This window comes from Verticillium alfalfae, genomic scaffold, assembly GCF_000150825.1.
Source record: "Verticillium alfalfae VaMs.102 supercont1.10 genomic scaffold, whole genome shotgun sequence".
NCBI lineage: Eukaryota > Fungi > Ascomycota > Sordariomycetes > Glomerellales > Plectosphaerellaceae > Verticillium > Verticillium alfalfae.
In genome coordinates, this window is record NW_003315029.1 from 396,644 (window position 1) to 413,495 (window position 16,852).

A 16,852-nucleotide genomic window follows, 5' to 3' on the forward strand; every position below is an offset into this window, starting at 1 on the left:
GCTCCCATGCCAGCCCTATACAGGAAAGGCTATCAGAAGAATGTCGAGTGCGTCTCCAGCTAGAACAGCTCCTCTGCGCCTTTGTTAGGGAGCCCATACCAATGCTCCGATACTTCTTCAGGCTTCACACCCATGACTTGAACTAGATGTCGAAGATGGGAGATCCTTTGTTCGTACCAACTGTTTCCTATAGGATCGTCTTCCAGATACTTTTTACGACACTCGAATTCAAAGTCTATCCATCCTTTATACGCAGCGACTTGCTTCCCAATGGGGTTGAGGTAGTGATAGCGGGTCTTCTGCCGCGTTAGTATCGCTGTGAAACCCCCTTAAATCGTGACCTGTACATACTGGTGGTTGCTCTTTTATCTTTCCAGGCTTTGCCCAGACTTCGTCTGCTCGAGCTGCATCAAGGCGTTCTTTCACTTGGGTGAACCATATTTCTCTGAGTTGATCGTACTTCAACGCCTTCGCTTCCTCCATTTCCTTTTCCATTAGATCGATGAGCTCTTCCTCCTCTGTGAGGATATCGTCAACATCGTCGCTTGGCAGGGGCGGCATATGACCATCCATTGGGGGGTTGCCCGGGAATCTTGTGCAGCAGAGGTGAGTCAAGCCCAACTCATCGTGTTTGGCCCTCCTGATGTAGGACAGCAGAATCGTCTTCGCTTCTTCCGAACCGCGATACTCCAAGACAACGATGAGCCATTCAAATAACGGCCGCGGGATATCAGTCGGTTGTGAATAATATAACGATGACCAGTGTAGAATGCCGGATGGGAAACATCCGTTTGACGAACACGGGCATACACAGTTGTCCAGAGAAAGCGCATCAATGCCGCACTGGAGAAGATGGTGAAGTGTCCGCCAGCCGTTGTCATGGCTACAATTGGCCATTTGGAATGTACCCATGTACAAGGCGTACCAGAGCGCCGTGTGGCCGTTATTGTCTCGGTGGTGAATGTCCGTTCCGGCGTTCAGGATCGGCAGGATTGTGGGCAGCTCACGGTGCCTTCTCAATGACCGCATGAAAGGGGTATGGCCATCTGAGTTTGCTTGGTTTACACGTGTGAAACCTTGATCTAGCAATGTTTGCACCTCTTCGGGAGTGATCACGAAGTGCATCAACGTGTTTCCGCGACGGCCATTATGGTCGAAGATGAAGTTTGGCGTGTCGCACATCGCGAGGAAGTCTTTGAAACCTAGGCGCAGCCTTGTGTGATCCGGAAACTCCACATGACGCAGAATAGTTGCGTGTCGCGCCCAGGTCCAGCCAGTGTCGTTGTCTGACCGTGTTTCCAATTTTGAAAGAGCGGCCATGATAACGTCCCAGTTGTTGCGAGAAGCTGCAAAATCAATGAAAAGCTTTTTGTGCTTGGTATCCCGAAGTGAAGCATCCGCTCCACGGTCGAGGAGCCAAAGGACAGCGTCGACAAGTCCCATAATGCCAGCATACATGAGGGGAGTCATGCCCAACCGATCGAGGGCGTTGACATCATGTCCCGAGCTTATGAGCGCTGTCATATGTCTGATGTTCGACAGAGCCAGATGCAAAGGTGTCTGGTCAAGGAAGTTCCTTTCATTAGCCGGCGACCGAGAGGTCCTTGTCTCGACAAGCCCGTCCGCGCCGAGAAGGACAGCCTCGTGGAGGGGCGTCATCTCGGCGAAGCCTATAGCACAACACGTCAGAATTGGGCTGCGATCAAACCGATAGGGACTCACCGGGGCTCAGGTGGCAAAGAATGGCGAGATGCTCTAGGGAAAATGGATCAGCCCCGGCATGCTTCCCTCCAATCTTGACTAAGGATGGCCGAGGCCAAAATCGAGCAGCTGGTGCGGGACTCTCCGAGGGGTCAAAGCCGAGGGTGATCAGACACTTGAGCAAGTTGTTACGAGAATTGTGTCTGCTGAAGTTGGCCAGTCGCGGCAGCAAGCTACGTTATCAACGTCAGGTCTCAAGCCGCCACGCGACAGCAACTGCCCCTAAGAAGATCCGAGACTAACCGTGGAGAATATAAGCCTTTCGTAATGTTTAGTTCTGTGAAGAAAAACTTTATCATGGTGATCTGTTGTTCATGCAATCTCGGAGACCATTCGAGATACAAAAGAGCCTGTTTTGATAGTTCAGCAGAGCTATCTAGTAACTTGTAGTGACATGTTACTAGCCTCAAGATACGACCAGCCTGATGGATTGACATGATTTCTAAACGAGCTATCGGTTCGTGCCATTTTGAGGAGCTGCTGCTGAGCTACTTCGGGCGACACCGAACCATATCTACTACACCTTCTTAGTAAATCGAACCCTGGAGAATTGTACGGAACAGTTCTCTCCAGCACAAGACTTGGTTGCAATGTGAAGCTGCCTGCTTCCTGAGCGATGTATGCTTGAAAATTGACCGACCAGTGAAGGCCAACTTGAGTCAATGCGACTCTAAAGCTGGCGCCGTAGACGGTGGACTGACACCTGGAATAGTCACAGGGTGTAGGGGAAGCGATGTACTCGAGCGCCCAATAGCGCCGAGAAACCTTGGACGTTCGGTGACAGGAACAAGGACAATGCTTCGTCGAGCCACTGCCGCATCTCGGATGCTGAGGCCTATTCGCCAAATTTGCATGGCCCATTACTGCGCCCAGCGTAGTTATCTTGTCCAGCGTTTGTGTGGATGAGGACACCAGTGAGTCCTCAATGACTGGCGAAGGCACAGGTGTTGGTAACATTGGCGCAAGACTAAGCCGGCTCATGCCGGCGAGTAATGGCAAGTGAGATGTCCTACAACCTCTTCAGCGTTGCGATCGCATTGTTGATCGTCCGCTGCGGGACTTGACGTACATCATCATGGTCATTTGTGCTCTAGTCACATTCTGCTGCAGAGCCTCAACGGCGGTCCGCAAGCCCGGCAAGCCCGTGATCTTCCTAATGACTCTTTGCTTTTGCTACCCGTCGTCACCAAAGAGACCATGCCCCTGACCTTGTCAAGGCCTTGGGCAATCTGCGTGCAGCACTCGCAGCAACGCTGGAAAACCGGCTCGGTGACGCCAGGCGTGGCTTCCAGCGCCTCGACGAACGTGACCAGCAGTTCGAGATCGCATGCAAGCCTGTCTATTTCAACAGGGAAGCGGTCGTCTGCGTTGCGAATCTGGCGCAGCATCTTCACGCCGGCCGTCAATTGCGGCACCAGAGCGACAAGGCCGACGACGAGGCCGACGACTTCGGCCATGGCGGCGATCGAACAGTGAGTTTTCTGTGCCCAAATTATGGTGGATCTGTGAAGCGGCAAAGTCTCACCTGCATCGAGATTCCGTAGTCGAAAATGACGGTAGGTTCTTGTCAATCAGAGGTTGTGTCGAGGAGATCATCGCAGCTACGAGCAAGATTTCCGCGCAATCAGGCTGGGGTTGCCAGCACTGACGACATTGTCACTCGAATTGAGACCAGATTAGGCAGACCACCTCCCGCTTGACGTATATGGCTGTTCTTCATCCGTCAAAGCCCCCAGGATTGACCAGGGGGCTATGCAGGCGAGATGCACTGCATTCGCATCACCAATGAGCTGCCGCCACCAAATCTCCGTAGGTGCTGTGCCGCTGCTCGTCAGGGCTGAGTTCTCAACAAGGGACATGACGGTGTCTTTCCCTTTGCGCGAGGCCTCCACCACAAACTGAGGCCATACGCGTATATATAAGGCGATTTGGAAGTATATAACTGCGCGCCGAGGCGCCGAGACGGAATGATGCATGGTTAGGTTGTCATATCTTCACTGCAAACAAGACCCGATCATGGCGCCTTCCCTACAGATCTTGGCCACGTTGGCGGTGCTGGGCGAGGCCTTGGCTGCCACATCAAAGACGTCCGTCTGGCTGCCTTCGCGCACGACTAGAGCCGGCGATAACATCTATGCGTCTGTCATCACGGCAGTCCCGGAGAAGAGCTCGACGGAGTATTTGCTCGCGTGCACATCGGTGTTCAAGTCGCCGTATCCGTCCAGCTGCGGAGATTTTCGGGGCGTGACCCTGACGCAAGGGCCCGAGACTGTCAAGATCCAATTTGGGTAGGTTCTCTCCTTGCTCAACTGCTTCGAAGGCCTGGGTCGGGATTGGAAGACGTTACTGACGGACCAGATCGGAGACATTCACTTGCGACGCGGACGATGGCGACGTGTGTGACATCAACGCCCAGGCAACATCGACTGCGACAGGGGAAGGTTCATTCACGGCCATCACGATCGTATCTGGCGCGGAAAAGCTCTCAGGCGGGAAGAAGACAACAACACCGTCAGCGCCGTCGGCCACGAGCGATAGCAACGGAGTTTGCAAGAGAGCGTCGGGCAAGAGCGGGAGTAATGGTGGCGGCGGAAGCAGCGATAGTGACAGTAGCGGCAGCAACGGGGGCAGCTCAACGAAGAACGGCAAAAATGGGTGTTCAGGAGCTGGGTCGCTGAGGGCAGAGCTAGGGATCGTGATGGGGGTTATGGGGGGTTTCGTGGGGCTTATCGCGTTTGTGTTGTGAGAACTGTGATTGGGATGAGACCGACTTTGTATTATGAGCTACGATGAGATGAATGCCAATGAAATTATTCAACTTGGCGCTCAAAGGACATCAAGCCGATCCAGTCGGGTGGTATTGTTGGTGGGACGGCGAAGACGAGCTGGCAGCTTGACCAGGTGAGACGAGGTGATGTGACGATGGCCCAGCAATTTGCTTCGTCTGTGATCCGAGAAACTCAATTCACCAGGGCCAAGACCAGCTTTTAGTGCCGTGCTGGTGTTTTGGCAGGGCAACATGGGAACTGGTGTTGAGCCCCCGACCCTTGACGAGCACGCGGCGCGCCCATTGCCCTGAGCCCGATATCCAAACGGGGTTGACACACATTGTATTGTGAAGCGTCGCAGAGGCTTCAGGGGCTGACGGGGGAGGAGACGGGGCCAGGAGGAGGGTCTTCTCCTTGTGGAGAGAGGCTGGGTATGCTTATGTTTTGGCTGGGGGCTGGGCCAATGTCGGGGGTCGTGAAACAACAGGAGGCTCTCTGTATTCTGATCATGGGCGGCCTTTTGTCAATTTCGGCTCTCCGCCCGTGCCCGTCGTCTGTCCCAAGAACCCCCGGAGGGTTTAGGGTGAGCAGCGGGCGCTAATGTTGGCAAAGCTTGGCCAGATTTGATCCCAAGATAACATCCCTCGCACTGAAGTAGCGCGCTGAAGGTACCTACATAGGTATGCCGTTGGGGCGTCTTGTGAAACGAACAGTGGTGATAGTGCTGTGGGTGCATCGGCAGTGTTCCTTCACTGCGATCCAAACTCACTCACTCCATGGTCGATCGAGTTTGTGATCACCAGATCATAATTGATTTCCATGATGTGCCGCACCATCAATTCGACCTTTGGCTCATCGCATAAACCCGCTCGGCCTGCGAGCCATCCGTCTGATGTGCCCGCATCTCATCGACCCAGATCCTAACGTCGCAGTATGCCAGCAGACCTTTCCTGGTAGGGGTTAGCGAGCTATTTTGCGACGAGACACCACCCGGCCTGCTCCTGATCCGTCTGATCTGCCTTCACATCATGAAACCCACAGGAGGCTGGCCCTAGCAACCTGTGAAAGTCCACCATTCAACGGCCTCGCCGAATCGGGCGAGGAGTAGAAAGCCGCCCATCTCGGCCGGGAGATCGAAGCTCGCTACCTGTTTTTGGACTCAACCTCGTCTCAGCACCCAACGCACCGTTTGATGGTGGGCCTCCTCCTGGCCAGGGTCTCCAAGAGCCGCAAGGGCCTGAGGTCTGTCAACCCCAAATGGGGACATCGTCTCGCTGCTGAAGCTCAACGTGGTGTAGTGCCAGGCGCTGCTGCAACGTCAGGGTGAGGCTCTCGGACGCCAGAGGAAGATTGTGTGAAGTCCTGCCAGGCCTGCCGTCCGATGAGCGTGACATTGACATGGATTGCGTGATGGAGGTGAGGCATTGCTATTCAAGGCCCAAAGTACAGTCATGACGATCGACCAGATCGTCTGGATATTTAAGACTTGGTGAATACCTCTCGTCAATTGTTCTTCTTGTCTCTCCATCCTCACCACCATCATCTTTCTCACTTTAACTTCCATTCCTTGACAGCTGTGCTGCTCGAATCTCTTCAAAGTACTACTTTTACCATTCTCTTTATTCGGGTCAGCGACTCTCTTTTTCATCCACCTTTACAGAACAAAACTATCCTTGAAGCATTTCAGTCTTCTCTCACTTATCAGCCTACCAAGCCAAATCTCTTAAACCCCAAACAACAACCACCCAACCCACCGTCAACATGAAGTTCTCCATGATCACCGTCGGCTTCGCTGCCCTCGCCGCCGCCAGCCCCCTCGCCAGGCGCCAGGCCACCGTCTTCTCGACGACCACCTACGACGCCATCTCCATCAGCGGTGGCGTCGCCGGCAACGGCGAGCAGGAGGCCCTCGACGCCCTCGCCGGCCTGCCCGCCGACCTCTCGACCGTTGCCAAGGCGGATCTCGACTTCCTTAACAGCGTCAACCAGATCTGCAACCAGGCCGAGAAGGAGGCCTTCAACCCGGCCATCGAGGCCGCCACGGGCGACGAGGCCCAGGCCCTCGCCAACGGCAAGACCAAGAACAAGATCCTCAAGCTCACGGCCACCAAGCTCAAGCTGCAGGCGCAGGCCGCGCAGGGCCAGGACGTCGCCGCCAAGCTCGAGGAGGAGGAGAAGAAGCTGCAGAACAACATCAACGCCGACAAGGAGGCGGCCGGCCAGGCTTCGACTGCCCTGCAGTTTGACGCCTCTACCGCTTAAGCCGGCAGGCGGCTGGCGAAGCAACATTCATGATTTCGCAATTTGTTTGAGATGAGAGCCTGAGGAGCATATTTGGCGGAGAGAGAGAAAGACACACGCGATCTGGGATCACGGGATAGTCGGATGAGAAAAGGGGGCAGGCTTGCACTGCTCGGATGATGATAATGGGGAAGCTGTGCTGGCTACCTAATGTTGTGGAGTACATAGTGGTTCCCTGTATGTACTTGAATGACAGAGAGATTCCCTGGCTTTTCTGCATGGCTCAGTGACTGTCCCCCATAGCGAACGCATATTCGGCGTACTCGGGGGGAAAATCCGCTTCTTTCCCAGTCCACGATGCCCGTGATCATGTCACCCTGCACCAGGATATTTCGTGGGGTTAGATCGCCGCGTGTCAGTGCCAAAAAAAAACAGGAGAATCACGTCGTTCTCGCTCCAAGAAAGGCTGCCTTTCCAGCGAACGAAAGGGCCGCCGGCGAGACGGGCTAAACACCACTTGTCAAATGCCTTTTCGTCGGCAAACGGCCCAAAATATGTCTGATGCAGACGATCAAAAACATTGCGTGTATGCTGGCGCCTGTTTCGCCCAATAAACAGTTGCGTACAGGCGCGAATGCGAGCAAGTTGCGTGCGGAGCTGGTCTTCGACGTTGGATTTCTCAGCGTCGTTCATGTCCAGCCAGACATCAGCCAAAGGCGCACTGGGAACCCGTTCGCTTACAAGCACCCGGGCAATGGGCTTTGCGGTTACAATGTCATAGACGCCACGGACGTTCGGAGCCAGGATGCCGTTTGTTGCAGCATACTGCATCATGCTGGCTTCTGAGGGGTCCAAGGCACCGATCGGCTTGATTTTGATGGCTAGGACGGCGCCAGTTGCTGTGGTCTGCTCAAGCACGCGGTTCCCGTAGAAATTGTAAATTTATGTACCGCAAACTGCATCGGTGTAGGACATGTGACGGAGGGAGCGAGACCCATGTGGCGGGATGGCGGACGTTGCGATCCGTGGTGTTCATTGTCGCGCCTCTCAAGGACAGAGACTACCTTACGTATCATGGCATAGGCACCTAGGTGGCCAGTCCTGTACGTACGGCCACTCTGTTGAGATGGCTACCAAGTGAAGCAGAGCCGATGGAGCGTCTTTGTGTCTTCTTTGAGGATTCAGCATGGGGAGTGAAATCAGATGGATAAGGTAGGCTCATCAAGCAATAGATGCAGATCTCATTCGGTACATCCTCATCAAGTTGCCTCGCTGGTTTGTTCAATGCTCCAGGGGTAGTGTGTCTCAGTCTTTGACATGTACTTAAACCCCAGCATCAAGATGCGAGGCCCTTGCCATGGACAACCCTGGCTCCGGAGCATCGAGTGGCTCAGCCTCGTGCTCTGGGGGCTTAGAAGAGGGGAATGAGGCTGGAGGGGGTCATGTCGCATTGTGGTGTCTCTTGCTCTCTCTCCGGCTCCAGCAGAACCGCAGCCGTGTCAAACGGAGTCTGTGCAACGACGGAGGGGACTGGAAACGGAACTCGGCCTCGGAACGGTCGGATCGGAGCCACTCGCACTGTACAAAAGCGGGATTCTGTGTGTCAGAGCAGTGTTAATCGAGACCTTCGCACGGCTCCCGACATCCTCGGATCGTCTCGTCCCAACCTCCACATCACAACAATTCAGAACTCCTCATTCAGCCGAATGCACCCATCGCACCACTCTCCGAGATCAGATCATGCAACCGATCGTCACGTCCCCCATCTCTCCTCACACTCCTGGACAAACCCACACGCAGCCGTGAGCGCGCCAACCTTTCATTGAGGTTCCACGAGGCACACGCGCCGCATGTCCAAGCTGACGCCTAGCCTAGCCATGGCCTCGACCCAGCCCTCGCTGCCGCAGCAGGCTTCAACAACCCCCTCCTCTACAGGCAGCGGCCGCATGCCCCCGGATCTCGTCCCGCCCCAGCATTCATCCGCCGAGCCTCCGCTCGCCTGCCGCCAATGTCGGGCCCGGAAGGTAAGCTCCTTTTCCTGTTGCTCTCCACCGAACTCCGACTTCCGCCTGCCGTCCTCGGCTTGCCCCTTGTCTCGGCCTGCCCTTGTCTTGGGCTTGTGTTGTCTCGTGTACACATGGTGTTGGCTTGCACTGGCGATGGTCGTGGATCCTCCCATGTTGCTCACCACCTGCTGACCGTCGCGCGCGCGCTCTTTCTCTCTTAGGTGAAATGTGATCGCCGACAGTCTGGCTGCCTACGCTGCGAGCGTCTCGACCTACCCTGCTCGTACGCCGGCGGAGCTAGCGCTGAACTCGAGGACCTCGATGAGGACCTGCCCCCAGGAAGAGCTCACCCAGGCCGGTACCAAGCGCCGTCGTATACGCCGCGCGTGCGTCCCCTGTCGCTCGCACAAGGCCAAGTGCTCCGGCGCCCAGCCTTGCTCTTCGCTGTGCTTCCAACAACCTAGAGTGCATCTATGGCGACGCCGAGCAGGGCCGTAGCCTGCCCATTGGACACGGGCACACGTTGTCGTCGGCATCGGCGTCGGCTGTTACGAGACATCCAGCCGGACTTGTGACCAGTCCTAGCGCCGTCACCGATGGACGCTCCGTCCCAACGCCGGGAAGCCGTGGCAGCTTCACGAGTGAGGCGGTGCGCTATGAGGCCCTGCTCGACCGGCCGAGAGTCTTCGACCTCGACAGAAAGGACATCATCCGTCAGTGCCTGGATGCCTACTTTGAAAAGACGGACCTCGTAGACTGCCCATTCCTGCACAAGGCCTCCCTGATGGCGGACTGGAATCAAGGCAAGGTCGACAACGAGCTGCTCAAGGCCGTCTGCGCTGCGGGTCTACGGCTCATAGGACCGGCGCAGGAGGATGACGACTCAGTGCCCCATGCCTGGATGCGGGAGGTGCGCAAGGGCATGCTGACGAACCTGGGGACGACGACCGTCGCCGAGCTGCAGACCATGGTGCTGTACATCAGGTTTGGCTTCACGTCGCAGTTCACCGAGGACGTCTGGACGTTGCTTTCCGTCGCGGCGCGCATGGCCTTCACAAAGCGGCTCAATTATGAGCGACCATCTGTCGAGCCCGTACGGCGAGAGTGTCTGCGACGTCTGATGTGGGGGATCTATTTTCTCGATAAGATCTTCTCGAGTGGCATCGAAGACTTGGCCGTGTGCCCGACACACCGGCTGCACATCCGGCTGCCGAGCAACGACTACTACTTCCAGCGAGGACTTGCGTCGAGGTCGCAGTACTTGCACGAGAAGGGAGACAGCTCCGGTGCCGACATGAATGCTATCGCGTATCGCATGAGGTTGATGGACCTACGGGACAGGATCCTCAGGTGAGCAGCCCTATCCATCTTTTATGTGGCGCTGCACATGACTGACTTGCGCAGATATACGAAACGAGTCATTCGAAGTGGCACCAGCCCCTCCAACACCAAAGAGGAGCTCCTGTCCCTCGACCGCGAGCTGCAAACCTTCAGAGAGAACCTTCCCGAAGAGTTGCAACTCACACCAAGTAGGCTCATGTTCATGTGCCACTCGCGCGACTCGACAGCCTACATCATCCTGCACTCAACCCTCATTCTGTGTCGGTGTGACCTGCACCGGTTCCTCGTGCCGGGGATGAAGGAGACGGTCTCGCCGGAGGCCATGGCTGCCACATCGCAGGAGTACATCGCCTACTGCCAACAAACATGCATTGAAAGCGCCGTCAAGCTCTGTGACATGTGGTCGCAGGTGTACCATCTTGACGCCCACCGTCTGATCGACAGCCCGACGCTCACCATCACTCTGTATCAATGCGTCAAGGTCGTGGAGCATGCGTACTGGCTGCTGCCGGAGCATGGCGAGCACAGTCTTGTGAGCATCAAAGGCAAACTGATGGAGGCGCTGTGCATGGCGAGGCGCATCCAGGAGACATATACCTGGCTCCGGCCTTGCGTAAGTGGACTGCTGTCTGACTGCTGCAAGGGGGTCCTGGCTGACTATCATAGATTGCCGACATACAGAGACTTGTGCCGACGTTGGGCTTGCGCAGCCGCCCATCAGTCTCACCGTGAGTTCCTCTCCCCCTCCACGAGTAGGCCATCTTCTAACAGTATGCCCAGCCCCAGCGGCCCCAACGATCGACAGGTTCACTTCCACTCAAAGTATGTCTTCGCCCCCGATAAGATCGATCCGGCCGACGACCCTGTCGATTCGACCTCGCCCGAGTCTCGTGCTGCGGCTCCGACGCCGTCATTCGATGCAGAGCTTCCGCCGCCTCAACAGCCGCTGCCGCCGCCGCCGCCGCCGCCCCAGCAGCAGCAGCAGACACCTTCACAAACGAGTGCCAACTGGCACCCGTTGAACACGCCCAACATGCCGCCACCGCCCCAGGTGTACGGCACGCCGTTTGCCGGCAGTTACACCCCGCAGGACGACGGCAGCATGCACTACGGGTCGGTTCACGTCGTGCCGACGCACCAGGCCAACGCCGCGGGCTTGGCTGTGCCTTTTGAAGACCCAGACATCATGATGCCGCTGGATCCATTCGATCTGCAGCTAAATGCGTATACTGATTACGACTTTCCTTCTGTGTTTGGTGGATTGGAGTAAGGAGCATGGGATGCCGATCTATGTGTGGCAAAAGTGTGTTGATTGCCGTGTTCAACATGTGTGTGTACGAAGTTAAGACTGAAAAGCGTGAATACCCAGAGAAGACTGTTTTGATCGAGACGCGGTCGTGGCCATGGGGGCTGGGATGAATTCCTGATGTTCTGAGCGTAAACCATATGGTCCGTGGGTGCTGCTTTGCACGGGGATACGAAGATGCCGGGCGACACCCGTCAGCATCACAGGATGCAGCACGTCGCCATCGACACGCCCAAATCCGGCAATGCGCCGCTCTCCAAAAGAAACTCTCGCAACTTCATCCACGTCGGGAGCCATGTCCTGATACCTGAAACGCAGCACCTTGTGTTGCAGCGAACCGTGCGCAGGTTGGCAACCCAAAGTGACGTTCTACAGCAGCACGGACGTAGTCGATCGGTCTCTTCCATCGAGCTAGCCAGCCGTGAATCATGTGCCACGAAGCCTGCCATCCCATCTTTGGTGTGACGTTTCTCGATAGAGACTAGATTGACTCGCGCCTTTGTTGCGGCTTCTGTATAATAAGTACTGTCAGACGCGGCGGAGGAGGCTGAATAGCAGGAAGAGACAAGCCTGTAGAGGATCCAGGCCCCTCTGTCGGCGAGCAAGTCAATTTGATTGACCGTGCCCTACAGATGACCCAATTTGTTGATGGGGCACATAGCCCGATTCGCGTGCGCGCGGTCGGGAGTCGTCCTTGCTTTTCCCATGTCTCCTCTAGGTTGATTTCGACGTCTGTCAAGTCTGTCAAGATATGTGACAGCGTCATGGCAGCTGCGCTCGGATCTCGAGCGTTGGGGCACCCTGTTCGTGTTCGCTTTTCGCGATGTCGTGGGGACATAAGTATGATGGCCTGGACGGCCTCGACCTGAGAGATTCTCTCGGTCTCAGAGGCTCGGTCTCTTCACACGTTCATTCTACCACTATCTTTGGCCAGGCGCCACATACCCAGTCGCTAGCCTCTCTGAGCTCAGTCCTGTCCATTTCGGCTCGTTTTTGAAGATTTAAACCTCAAAATGAAGTTCTACACACTCTTGTCGCTATTCACGGCCCTGGCTTCGGCCCTTCCGGTCAGCGATGAGCAACCTCGTGCGCTCGAGGCCCGCCAGTTCTCCAGCCGAAATGACCTCGAGCGCGGCTCCTCCGCCGCTTGCCCCCGCGTGATCTTCATCTATGCCCGCGCTACCGGCGAGCCCGGCAACATGGTGAGCTCCACACAAACAGCAGCCTTGTTGCTCCATGGTCATCACGAGAAGAGCTGACAAGGAGAACAAGGGCACATCCGCTGGCCCCGCCGTGGCACGCGTCCTGGAAGCCCAATACCGCAATGCCGTCTGGGTCCAGGGCGTCGGCGGCGCCTACCGCGCAGACCTCCTCTCGAACCTCCAGCCTGCCGGTGCGTCCGGCGCCGCCATCGCCGAGGCCCGCCGCCTGCTCGACCTCGCGGCCTCCAAGTGCCCGTCCGCCCGCGTCGTCACGGGCGGCTACAGCCAGGGGTCGGCCGTCATGGCCGGTGCGCTGGGCGGTGCGTCACAGCGGACGAAGAGCCAGGTACAGGGCGTCGTTCTGTTCGGGTACACGCGCAACGCGCAGACCGGGGGCCGCGTGCCGGGGTTCCCGGTCGAGAGGACGAGGGTCTTCTGCCGGGCTGGGGACATGGTCTGTCGTGGGTCGTTGATGGTTGGACCGGCGCATTTCGGGTATGCGGGCGACGCTGCTGGGCCGGCGCCGCAGTTTTTGATTCAGAGGATCGGGGCCTAGCCGGGATGATGGCTGTCTTGGATAAATACTGGACAACAAGATGTAGAGGGTTTGCACGGCCACGACCTCCAGGGCCAGTGCTTCATGTACATACTTTGAATACATTCTATGACCATTGGGGAGAAGGCTCAATATCATCTTGACGTTGGCAGAGTTCACAGGAGGCTTGCCCTTCCTAATCTACGAAACCCATGATTCCTTGCGTGCCACATTACGCTTCCATGGCGCAGAGTACTGACATCATAAAAGGAAGACGGATGATACATTGCCTGGCGCTGGAACTTTTAAAGGTTTTGTAGAGCGTCGTACTGCCGTAATCCTCTAGTATTCGGGAGCCATGTCTATTTTGGCTTCCGCTAAATCTTATGAACGTTGATGCTACTACGTGGTGAAAGGGTTGTAAGCCCTGCCAAGCCTCTCGGCCGACTCGCGCAGCTTGCTGTTCTGCTTCCTCAGATACATCTTGGAGACGCCAGCCATCGTCAGAGCGAGCGATGCAAATACGATTTGTAAGATCATGGCCATGGTGAAGCGCGGTGCATCTCTATCAGGGAAGAAGTACGGAGAAATGACGTTGCCAATATGTCCGCAGATGTTGACAATCGCACCACCCGCCGCCCGCTTTTCTGGTGTCTGCCCAAGCGAGGACACAGCCCAGGTGTAGACCAGGGCGTTTGCGGAGAAGCTGCCAGAGGTATAGAGAAAGGCTGCTGTGTACCGCGCCGCCGTGTTGACCGTGGCGACAGTGATGATAAAGCCAGTGATAGAACAGCAGAGGTTGGCCATGATGTGGAACCCACGCTCGCGTTTCCGGTCCGAGTTCCATGCAACAAGGAACGAGACTATCGTGCCCCAGACGTAGGGAGGAGCGGTCAGGAGCAGTGAGACGTTGTCAGAACCGAGGTTAAAGCCCCTGACCATGGTGGGGAAAAAGTTATTAAATCCGTACGACGAGGTGATGAAGATGTTCATGAAGATGAAGATGTAACACTTGACATCTGTTACGGCGAGTTTGAGGCCGTGCCAGACGCTCAAGCCTTCTGACTTTTCAACACGGTCGTCAAGGATGCGAGCGACGGCGACCTTGCGCATATCCGAAGTCATCGACCACATGGCGCTGCCATTCTCAGACTGTGGGTAGTTCGGGAGAATGAAGAACGCTGTTAAGGCAAAGAAGGCGCTGGCGGCACCTTCGAGGATGAAAAGCCACTGCCATCCGGCGAGGTTCATGGCACCGTCAAGTCCTGCAAAAACCCCTGCAGCAATAAGACCGGAGAAGGCCTGCGCGAGGACTAACCCAGAGTACAGTAGAGCGGTACGCAAGGCCAATTCTCGACGAGTGTACCAGCAAGACATGAGGAACACGGCCTAAATCAATGTATCAGCGGAGAGGTTGGCGGTGTCAAGTCCTGGGAAGACTTACACCTGGGAACAGAGGTGCCTCAATGATTCCGAGAACAAATTGGACACCTAGAAGGCCCCCAGCGCTGGTGCACCCTGCCGTTGCGGCAGAAATGGCAGACCACAACATGGCGGCGGTGGGAAGGTAAACAGCCGGGCGAACACGGGTGATCAACATGTTGGATGGCAGCTGAGCTAACATGTATCCCACAGTTAGGATAGCCACGGCCGTCTGGGAATTGTCAGTTTAATCGTCGTGAATTCTTTCAGATCTGACCTACTTGGTAATCTCCATCTTCCAGGCCAAGGTCCTCATCGAAGGTGTTCAGTCGAGCCTGTGCAATATTGACCCTATTGAGATAGTTGAACATGTAGAGAATCCAAAGCTGAGGCAGCATGGTCATATCCAATCTGCGGACAACCTTTTTCTCAAGGTCTTCCCAGTTCTCAAGGCCGAGATTAGCCACATGATTGATATCGAGACACGCATCTGCTTTCTCCTGCTCCTGTTGCGTGACGGTGTGTGACGGGATACTCTCAAGATGCTCTGTGCTATGGGTTTGAGTCCCGGGTGTCGGTTGGGCAGCGGCCTCTCCACCAATATGCGGAGGCTGAGCCTCCTTGTTGTCGGACATATCGATGACAAGTCGTGCCGAATAGCAAAAGAAGAACGCAAGATGAGGTCTGTGTGCCCAAGGTCACCTGGCCAGTGAAAATTTGCGCGGGACTCAATTGATTTGTAGGCGGTCTTGAGATATTCGACGTCATCTCGTCTATACCCGTCGTGTCTCACCGAATTGCCAAGCAGTGGAGAGTGGTGTGCCAAGGCAACATACCCCAGATCATCAAAGCCAATCCATTGCCAAGTGCCAACCAGAGCACCAACCCCGCCGTCATCTTGACTTGCAACCGTGGATCGAAGTATCAAGATCGACCAATTGTGAGCGCCTCATGACACCGGGCCAAGAGGCGGTTGAGACTTCAGGTGGGATGATACCATCGCGGCAGGCAGTGGGTGTGGAGGAGTCGGGCATGACTGACTCTCAATCTGCAATACCACCTCCCATTTATGTTTGACTTGGCTTCCGAGTTAAAGACGTGACGTACGCCTGATCTATGAACGGAGAACAGAAAAACCACCGTAGTGCGATACCAAGACGAAAGATCTACGGGTGGTTGCGCGGAGCTCTATTGCCGAGAACATAACTATTCTCTTTTTTATGGTCCTTGTGTCCAATCAAGCAATGAATTAGCCCCCCTCTCTCGAGCAACAAGCTTTGTCTTCGTCGTGAGGCATCAAATGTTTCGTATTACCGCGGCAACCCTTACTCCACGGTGGCTCTTTTCCCCTGTGCTACATATCGCCAAGTCCGATCTTTTCCGATGATGCTTACCGCCATGGAAATAATTGACGTGATAACAGTGGGTTTTATGGAGAGCTTCATGTACCTAGATACGGAAAGGAGAGTCAATGAGTCGCGTAAGCTTCAAATTGTTTAAAGTAGGATAACGATCCAATCTCGCGAATGAGATGCCAACCGAACAGCGAAGCTGGCAATGTTGACAGGACCACAGTGGATTTCTGAATTATATCCATTTATTCTCCACATGGTAGCCTGATTTCTCCCCGTACTTTGGCTTTGAGTTCGCATCTTCTATCTTGTTGAGAAAGACCTGCCGGATCGGACTTCTTGAGTCTGGCTGGATTGCTCGTCATGCTGTTACGCAACCCGACATCAAAAGCCGAAGGTTTCACGTCTGCACATCTCCGGCAAGTTACGGCTGCAAAGTTGATTAGGAAAACTATACAACTATCTAAACCTATCAAAAAGAGGAGAAAAACCAAAGAAAGTAGTAGGACGATGAAAGATTTGCTTCCTATCATGACCGTAGTTGGACTCTGAGCCACAGTATCAGTATTACATTATCTTCCATGGAGGATGGCCTCTTCCTGCTTGAAACTGTACTGATGTCGTGCAACCGTGATTAATCCAACGATGCAAGTCATCTTAATGAGTAGGAGAAAGACTGCATCTCATCATTTCAAGTCTCTGCCATGGACGGACCCACATCGAACAGCTCATAGAACATTGCGGTGATGTTCAAGGTCATCATGCATCGTTATCGAGAACCTGACCCCGCCTATCGACAGTCCTTTATCGCTGGATCGAGCTTCAAAACTTCACACAAGTCAGAAGATAACTACACCGAGAGTTGCGCCAGTCATTTCGTGCAAGAAGTGAATGAGTCATGTCCCCGTCAGCACATCA

General features: G+C 55.2%; 7 protein-coding genes across 7 annotated transcripts; 4 read left to right on the forward strand and 3 right to left on the reverse strand.

Moving 5' to 3' along the window:
• Nucleotides 1–142: 142 nt before the first annotated feature.
• VDBG_07552 (predicted protein) lies at nucleotides 143–2,060 on the reverse strand (the record flags this gene model as incomplete). The annotated part of the gene is made up of 4 exons (XM_003002047.1): nucleotides 143–187; nucleotides 352–1,670; nucleotides 1,723–1,907; nucleotides 2,005–2,060. The coding sequence occupies 4 exons, from the start codon at nucleotides 2,058–2,060 to the stop codon at nucleotides 143–145; spliced, it is 1,605 nt and encodes a 534-aa protein (XP_003002093.1).
• A 795-nt stretch (nucleotides 2,061–2,855) lies between these two features.
• On the reverse strand, nucleotides 2,856–3,218 carry VDBG_07553 (predicted protein; the record flags this gene model as incomplete). Its single annotated transcript, XM_003002048.1, has 1 exon — nucleotides 2,856–3,218. The coding sequence occupies one exon, from the start codon at nucleotides 3,216–3,218 to the stop codon at nucleotides 2,856–2,858; it is 363 nt and encodes a 120-aa protein (XP_003002094.1).
• Nucleotides 3,219–3,777: 559 nt separating this feature from the next.
• VDBG_07554 (predicted protein) lies at nucleotides 3,778–5,204 on the forward strand (the record flags this gene model as incomplete). Its single annotated transcript, XM_003002049.1, has 2 exons — nucleotides 3,778–4,049; nucleotides 4,120–5,204. 2 exons carry the CDS (start codon nucleotides 3,778–3,780, stop codon nucleotides 4,505–4,507), a joined length of 660 nt encoding a protein of 219 aa, XP_003002095.1.
• A 1,086-nt stretch (nucleotides 5,205–6,290) lies between these two features.
• On the forward strand, nucleotides 6,291–6,791 carry VDBG_07555 (conserved hypothetical protein; the record flags this gene model as incomplete). Its single annotated transcript, XM_003002050.1, has 1 exon — nucleotides 6,291–6,791. One exon carries the CDS (start codon nucleotides 6,291–6,293, stop codon nucleotides 6,789–6,791), a length of 501 nt encoding a protein of 166 aa, XP_003002096.1.
• A 2,769-nt stretch (nucleotides 6,792–9,560) lies between these two features.
• Nucleotides 9,561–11,387, forward strand: VDBG_07556 (conserved hypothetical protein; the record flags this gene model as incomplete). Its single annotated transcript, XM_003002051.1, has 4 exons — nucleotides 9,561–10,126; nucleotides 10,181–10,730; nucleotides 10,784–10,845; nucleotides 10,904–11,387. 4 exons carry the CDS (start codon nucleotides 9,561–9,563, stop codon nucleotides 11,385–11,387), a joined length of 1,662 nt encoding a protein of 553 aa, XP_003002097.1.
• A 1,049-nt stretch (nucleotides 11,388–12,436) lies between these two features.
• VDBG_07557 (cutinase-2) lies at nucleotides 12,437–13,181 on the forward strand (the record flags this gene model as incomplete). The annotated part of the gene is made up of 2 exons (XM_003002052.1): nucleotides 12,437–12,625; nucleotides 12,696–13,181. The coding sequence occupies 2 exons, from the start codon at nucleotides 12,437–12,439 to the stop codon at nucleotides 13,179–13,181; spliced, it is 675 nt and encodes a 224-aa protein (XP_003002098.1).
• A 381-nt stretch (nucleotides 13,182–13,562) lies between these two features.
• VDBG_07558 (conserved hypothetical protein) lies at nucleotides 13,563–15,217 on the reverse strand (the record flags this gene model as incomplete). Its single annotated transcript, XM_003002053.1, has 3 exons — nucleotides 13,563–14,549; nucleotides 14,605–14,814; nucleotides 14,864–15,217. 3 exons carry the CDS (start codon nucleotides 15,215–15,217, stop codon nucleotides 13,563–13,565), a joined length of 1,551 nt encoding a protein of 516 aa, XP_003002099.1.
• Between the last annotated feature and the right edge of the window lie 1,635 nt (nucleotides 15,218–16,852).